The sequence below is a fragment of the Bidens hawaiensis genome, unplaced genomic scaffold (genome assembly GCF_021521415.1).
Source record: "Bidens hawaiensis isolate Kalapana, Puna unplaced genomic scaffold, B.hawaiensis_p1.1 tig00027301_1, whole genome shotgun sequence".
Lineage (NCBI taxonomy): Eukaryota > Viridiplantae > Streptophyta > Magnoliopsida > Asterales > Asteraceae > Bidens > Bidens hawaiensis.
This window is the reverse complement of record NW_027494408.1, coordinates 248,284-256,057: the sequence shown is the minus strand read 5'-3', so window position 1 is coordinate 256,057 and position 7,774 is coordinate 248,284. Positions and strand designations below refer to the sequence as shown.

The following is a 7,774-nucleotide window of genomic DNA, read 5'->3' as shown; positions in this document are numbered from 1 at the left end:
AGGCTTCACCCATTCAGTTGTCTTTATAATACAAACGAGTATTATCCTGTACACAAACACCATAGATTCCAAGATCGACCCACTTAGAGTATCCCATCTCTACTTGTAACAAACCCTTCAATATCATGTCTCCATCAAGGGTATGAGGTCCTCCCAAGTACTCAGGGAACTTAAGACCATGAAACTCATTTTTGTACAATCCTTGTAATGCATACTTGTGGAATGAAACATAGTGCATTGGGTATTTCCAGAATACTTGAGCTAGATCATGTGGCAACCTAAAAAATCCAGCACTTAATATCATTACACCTTGGATTCCCGCACCTAATATTATGCCCATGAGCAAATTTGGCACGATGGTAGCCATGATCATCATGAGGCATTCAACGATTAACATTGATGCGAAGAGCATTGATGCAAAATACATGAATTGTTCACATTCTCTTTGAAGGCCTACAAGCGAGTAAGCTATTACACTCGGGACTAGAGATATGACAAATAGGTACGGCGTTGAGGAGATCAGATGGATGATAACAAATGATCCAACCCCGTAATGCCCATTTAAACGTTCCCATTGAAACACCTACACATATACGGTTAAAACATAGGTCAAAACTCATAAACAGAAATTGGTAAAAGATCATTATTTTTTTCGAGATGTAACACGTGAAGTGCGTCAACAAACCTTCATTTCCTCCATGAAAGAGGGGAAACCGCCAATAGCCAAGATGGTAAGGAATGAAGTGACAAACACAAGCATTGAAATCATAGCCTGTCATTGAAATCATGCTTAAAGAGCATTGTATGTTATACATTAATAGTTTAAATAATCTACGTACTCTACTTAACGTGTATATTCCAATATATAACTTACGTTTAAGGAGTTAAATCCGTAACCAAGATCATAGTAGATTGTTCCCACGGAAAAACCTAAAGCGATATATATACCAAGGCGTAGCCAATAGTATCCTATATCGCGATACATGTTTATGCACGATCTTTTTGCAAGCACCCGACACTGTGTAATGAAGCTAGCTTTCAAGTGTCCTTTTTCAGCCATCCCTCTTTCCTATAGATTTCAAAAATGTGATTATCCACTAATGTATTCAAATATTCAATATAGACCTTGATTATATAAGAAACTAGTGAGATGATCATGTACCTGTTCACATATAGTAGCTATTTCACTTTTGACATCCATATATATCTCAGATGACTTGTAGGATTCCGAAAGTACATCGACTACTTTCTTACCAGCTAAATGTCCATTAGCATGGTCCTAAACGTGGGAAAAAGGAAATAGTTAGTACGTTGATCAAACATATTCAATAAGAAGAAAAGTCGATAAAGGGTGTTACAATTATATGCCAATGTAACATGAGCGACGGTGTTAATATATGAAATTCATCAAAAGAGCGAATAATTAGGACCTACCTCATCAAAGTCTGTGTTGATAGTTATGAGGAAGTGATCCGCAGGATTTTGTAGATCGGGACAAGGAAAACCATTTGCTGCAAAAAACTGTTTATAACAAAATTTTTATAATTTTGTGATGATCTTAAGTCTCATGATCATGATAAGATGGAGAGGTTACCTGATTAGCTTTAAATGTTGGACCGAAATATACTGTTTTCCCCAAAGAGAGAAGACAAAGATTATTAAAAAGCCCAAAAACTTGGCTACCAGGTTGATGGATAGCGTCTAAAACCGTCATCCCATATTGTCGAGTGAGCTTAACAATCTGGTTCATGACATAATATGACGCTGCACTGTCAAGACCACTCGTAGGCTCATCAAGCAAGAGAAGTTTAGGGTGTGTTAAAAGTTCTATACAAACGCTTAGACGTCGTTTTTGGCCACCGCTAAGTCCTTTGATTCCCCAGCCACCTATTCTTGTGTTCATGGAATCTTGGAGTCCCATATCTTTTATAATTTTATCAGCTCTTTCCCTCTTCTGGGATCTTGGCATAGACTTAGGTAGTTGTAGTTCAGCTGAGTAGTATAGTGTTTCTTTAACCGTTAAAGTCCATGTTAAAGCTTTTTCTTGAGTCATATAAGCCTACACCAATATTAAAGAAGAATACTTAAGAGTTCACATTCTAAATATTCAAGAAAAATTATCCGATTCTAGAATAAAAATGTAACCTTGTGTAACATCTTGCCTCTAGTATCAACTAATAATGTCCGTTTGGACCACGATGGGTTTACGAATATGGTTTTGGTTGCCCGAGTAGAGACTTCCTAGGAGTTGATCAGTTCTAGTCCTGCTAGCACTCGAGCAACTTAACTAAGGAACTCTTGATGAGGAACTAATCCAACAGTTGGCAGACTCTTATATGGATCAATATTTCGTGCAAGATTTGTAGCATTCAAAACCTTTCAAAAATAAGATGGTGCGCAAGATTCTAGTTGTCACCCGTAATTTAGGCTGTCATTTACTGTTTTGTTTGTGATTTGTAATTTCGAAATTTTGGTATACCTGCCAAAATTAGAAATCCCCATATGAAGGGCCTATTGTAATGTTTTATTCATTCACATATTAATCAAAAACCAATTATTCTTGAGAACACGTTCTCTGCTTATTTTATCGCTTCCGTTCTTCGTGAACTCTACATTTAACCACAACTATTTCACTAAAAAACAAGCCGGTGAGGCGGTGATACTTCATATGACAGGTTTTCCTAATGAACCCATCGCCTCTTTTGTCTATGGTGAATGTGTGATTTATGTAGTGTATTATACCTTACGCGTAGAGTTTTCCTTTCTTGTACTCGAATACTATTAATAAATAAATAAATACAAATATGACTCACTAATGAGTTAAGCACATACCATAGTGCCATATGTGAGTCTTTGCTTACTTCCGTTTATTAGAATGTGTCCTGTGTTCCTTACGTTTGATGCCAACCGTCCTGCGGTTGTAAACAACAAAGATCTGAAACCATAGTTGCATGCATTTTGAAGGCTTAAATTTAAAAACAATATTACACAAATAGTTTTGCAGAACTTCAAATTTCAAAATAACATCCATAACAAAAAAAAAAATTGTTGCAAACTTCCCGTCGTTACAAAGGGAGAGGAGATACCTGCAAAAGTTCTTACATTCTCTAACTAACTCCGACACCCGTATATTTTTAAAACTCCCCGCCATTACAAATAGAGGTACCCCTTTTGGAAAAAAAAATCTTTTCAGCCCCCAAGTGATTAAACCTTTAATTTAGATCCCTTTGAAAAAAAAGGTTTAACAAAAAGAATTCAAATGACTTTACTATATAGGATATTTTCAAAATTTAGTTACCATGGTGTAAAGTAACCATATGGGTTTAAACAACTTTTAGAAAAAAAAAATGAGGCAATTTTAAAGAGTCAAATGGTTAACTACATACCACCCAAACAATCAAGTAGAGTAGATTTGCCATAACCCGAAGGACCCATAATAGCCACAATCTCTCCTGGTTTGGCATAACCGGTGGCACCACAAAGTATGATTTTACATGCATCTTTTTCATTATAGCTCGAAACCGAAACTCCAAGCTCATTCCATGTCAAATGGGCTCCGGTCCTTTGCTTCATCACAAGGGACTTGGAATCAACCATTTCCATTTCTCCTTTTCCTACCCAAGAGTGAGTCGATTTAGAGTGGTTCAAAATGGTGGGAAGACTAGGGAAGATATATATAGCAAGAACATTACAATGGTTATTTTATGAATTTGTGTTTATATTTAATGTCCTTTGTTTACATTCGTGACACATGGGAGAGAATCAGAGAAATGCATGCATCATAATAATTATAAACCTAAACAAATTAATTTGATTGGTATTTATATCAAAATGAGAACAAGAGCCAAGCTGAAATAGAAACTTTTTTTATCCTTTAAAGTGGAATATTATCTTGATAACAGTTTATGAATTCTCAGCCATTCACAAAAAAAATATATAATAAGAAATAAAATCTGTTTATTATGCACGTTTTAAATAAAAGAGAGATCGACTGTCATGTTCTGTGACCTTACCTGTATTTCTTTATGTTTGCATCACAAGAATCATACCCAAGGGAATACCATAAAATTTCGATAACGCGAAAAAGAAAACACAAGGCTCTAATCATCTCTGGATTTAGATTTCTCTCTTTCTGTTCTCCTTTACTTTACTTTACTGCTAGTTGGTATATGAGCAACTAAGATATATATGATATAACAAAGTAAATGGAAGCAAAGGATTCACTTTCAATTGAGTAATTGATTTCAGAAAAAAAAATATGCATCACATATATAAACCTCTTAAATAGAAACATAATCAAACGACAGTGGTGTAGCCACATACACTTCATCGGGTTTGGCTTCAATTTTCGGTTTTATGCGTAACATATAGGTACGATTTAACAAGAGAATTCATTCTTTTTCGGCGAGCGAACCCACTATCGCTTTAAAAAAAAATATTCGAACCCATTGATTATGAAAAATGTAGTTAAACGAAATTCTAGTAATAAATTTCTTTTATAAAATATAAAAAGTTTTTAAAAAAAGTATAAAAGTTAGTAACAAACATTATAAATGGGTCAATAATATAACCCATATATGATATGTATATTATAAAAAAGCCCAAAATTATTAATAGAATGGGTTAATAAGCCCAACCCAATTAAGTTTAAACATAATACCTAATTAAAAATTAAATAAAAAAGCGAAAAACAACGACAAATCAATTTATTTTCTATCAACCAGGTCTAGACTATCGCCTCATTCACCAGTTCGGGCCCGAAAACAGCAATGATGTACTTTTGTTATGATAGTGATATTATGTTTTATTTATTTGGCCACATGACCAACCCGACACATCCGGGACAAAAATCGCGAGAACAACGACTCATTCCATAAGACCAATGGCGAAGCTTGGATGAAATCACCATGGGGCCATGCTCCATATGTATAAAAATTTTCAGTGACCGGGGGAGTACTCAAACTATTCGGACGATAACGGTACGCCCTTGCATAACTGCATAAGACTCGGACACTTGGTAAATCACAATTGACCTGACAACTCAAATTCGAAAATAGAACTGAGACAGATAGAGTCATAGACACATGCATGTAGTTAGTGAATCACGTGTTCCATGAGTTTGGATCATTATTTGACAATTACCCTAGATTTGAATTAACTAACTTCATAACTTCATAAGTATTGGAATATAATTCAATATTCAAAAGCTGCATCAGGTGAAGTTTCATTAGACCTAATGCAACCCCTTTTAGGTATCACAACTGTTTCTTTCAAATGCAATGTTTCTAAAAAGTTGTATTTGAATGAAACAGTTGCGTTATCTAACAAAAATGTTGCATTTGGTCTAATGCAACTTCATCTAATGCAACTTTTTTTTTTGTGAAATAAGGCCAATTATTTTGTTGTAGTCTGGTCATCCTATTATCCGGTTCTTTAGGGTTGTTTTCAATATAGTTTCTCTTTTTTCAGTTGTTATGTTTGTTCAACTTTTTCAATATGTTAATGTTGTAATCCTTTGGCTATTTGGCTATTTAAAGCCTACCTGGTTATCAATAAAGTATTAACCTTTCAGCAACTCACTTGTTCTTTACTTCTATAATATTGCTCTTTTTTCTTTATATAAAGTGTGATCTGATCTAGCAAAGTGGTTTCAGAGCCATACTTGGTGCTTTGATCCGAAAACTCTTGCTGATATAATCGAAATCCCTCCTTCCATCATCAGCATCCGCAAATGTTTCAATGACTCCACTCCCCATCTTCAAAGGTGAGGGGTATGAGTTCTAGAGTATACGCATGAAGAGTCTCCTAATCTCACATGATTTGTGGGATACAGTAGCGAGTGGGTTCAGCGAGAATGACAATGATCAACCACGGTCAAAGGAGGACATAAAAAAATACGTGAAGGCCCTCTAATTGATTCAGCAGACTGTTCATGATGAGGTGTTTTCTCGTATAGATGTTGTCTCAACCTCACGACAAGCATGGACTCTCCTTCAGACCGAGTATCAGGGAGATTCAAAAGTGAAGACGTTGAAACTTTAAGGGTTACGTTGTGAATTCGAAACTCTACAGATGAAAGAAGGCGAAGGTATTGCAGATTTCTTATCCAAAGTCATGAAAAATGTGAATAAGAAGAGAGCTTATGGGGAAATTGTGTCGGATCAATTTATAGTAGAAAAAGGTATTGAGAAGTTTTCCACCACGATGGGATCATGTAGTCACGACTATAGAAGAATCCAAGGACCTCTCACAATTGTCCTTTGTTCAGTTAATGGGATCTTTACAAGCACATGAGGTTCGGGTTAATAGAAAAATTGATCAAGGTCAGATTGAAGAAGAGAGTGCTTTTCAGGCTAGAGAAGATAATGGTGGCTACCGAGGTAGAGGCGGTCCATCCAACAGAAGTCGAAGTCCTGGTCGAGGGAGAGGCCGAGGAAGGTCCCAAGTTCAATGTCACAATTGCTACAGATATGGTCATGTACAAGCTAACTGTGGGAGTGAACCACAAGCAAATGCTGCCATTGAAGACAAAGATGATGAGGAAGGAGTGTTACATATGGCTACGCAAGATGAGGGTGGATCTTCTCATGCATATGAAACGAGTTGTGAATCAGAAACTCATGTGTTGTTTGCAGATAGTGGGTGTTCGAACCATATGACTGGGCAACTTCCATTGATCAAGTCTTTGGATGACACCAAGGTTAATGTACGAATGGGAAATGGCAAGGCTATTCGTGTGGAAGGGAAATGAGTTGTCAAGTTGGAAGTAACAGAGGGCAAGTACAAACATCTGAAAGATGTGCAATTCTCACCCGAATTAGTGTATAACCTGCTTAGTGTAGGGCTGCTTATGAAGTCAGGCTTTTCATTGTTGTTTGATGATGACGCATGTGGAGTCACACATAAAAGATCAGGGGAACAAGTGTGTAAGGTGCCTATGTCAAGTAACAATACGTTTCTGCTCAATATAACACGAACCAAATGTATAGCCTTAGAGTATCTTCTTTGGCATTTTCGGTATGGTCATTTGCATGAACATGGATTGCAAACACCCAGTAGCAAGAACCTAGTGCATGGGCTACCAAAGATAAAGTCATCGGCTGTATGTTAAGGGTGTGCCTTAGGAAAACAAACACGTAAACCATTTCCTACACAAGCATGGAGATCTTCTAAAGCATTGGAGCTGGTCCATTCATATGTGTGTGGACCAATGCCACACAAATCCCTTGGAGGTAGCTCGTATTTTTTATTGTTTATCGATGACTTCAGCAGGATGACTTGGATGTATTTCTTGCACTCAAAGTCACTAGTATTTGAAAAGTTTAGAATATCGAAGGCTCGGGTTGAAAAAGAATCGTGAATGAAGATCATGTCATTGAGAAGTGATATTGGAGGTGAGTTTTGTTCTCATGAATTCATGGAGTTTTGTAGAAAGCATGGAATTCGAAGAAACCTTACTATCCCCTACACACCCGAGCAAAATGGAATGTCTGAGCGAAAGAATAGAACGGTATATGAGATGGCTATGAGCATGGTTCATGAAAAGCATCTAAGCAAATCGTTTTGGGGGTGAAGTAGTGGCAACGGCTGTGTATTTACGTAATAACGTCACACCATCAAAATCTGTTGCTGGTGTAACTCCGTATCAGATACGGTACAATTAAAAACTAGCAGTCCATCATCTTAAGGTCTTTGGAAGTGTTACCTATGGCCTAACACCTAAGTAACATAGAAAGAAATTGGATCCAAAGTCAAGTAAGTGCATTTGTATTGG

The 7,774-nt window shown here is 36.6% G+C and overlaps 1 protein-coding gene across 1 annotated transcript; it reads right to left on the bottom strand.

Moving 5' to 3' along the window:
• LOC143575163 (ABC transporter G family member 1-like) lies at positions 1-3,603 on the bottom strand. Its single transcript, XM_077059607.1, has 8 exons — positions 3,387-3,603; positions 2,833-2,912; positions 1,595-2,059; positions 1,435-1,521; positions 1,163-1,279; positions 875-1,069; positions 686-772; positions 1-583 (listed from the first exon to the last, which is right to left on the bottom strand). Exons 1-8 carry the CDS (start codon positions 3,601-3,603, stop codon positions 14-16), a joined length of 1,818 nt encoding a protein of 605 aa, XP_076915722.1. The 3' UTR covers positions 1-13.
• Between the last annotated feature and the right edge of the window lie 4,171 nt (positions 3,604-7,774).

Excerpts from the sequence above, each read along its gene's own strand:
- LOC143575163 (XM_077059607.1), bottom strand. The coding sequence starts at position 3,603 with ATGGAAATGGTTGATTCCAAGTCCCTTGTGATGAAGCAAAGGACCGGA. Across the intron at positions 2,913-3,386 it reads TCTACTTGATTGTTTGGGTG|GACGGTTGGCATCAAACGTA; the intron begins GTATGTAGTTAA and ends TTACAACCGCAG. Across the intron at positions 1,280-1,434 it reads TCAACACAGACTTTGATGAG|GACCATGCTAATGGACATTT; the intron begins GTAGGTCCTAAT and ends TCCCACGTTTAG.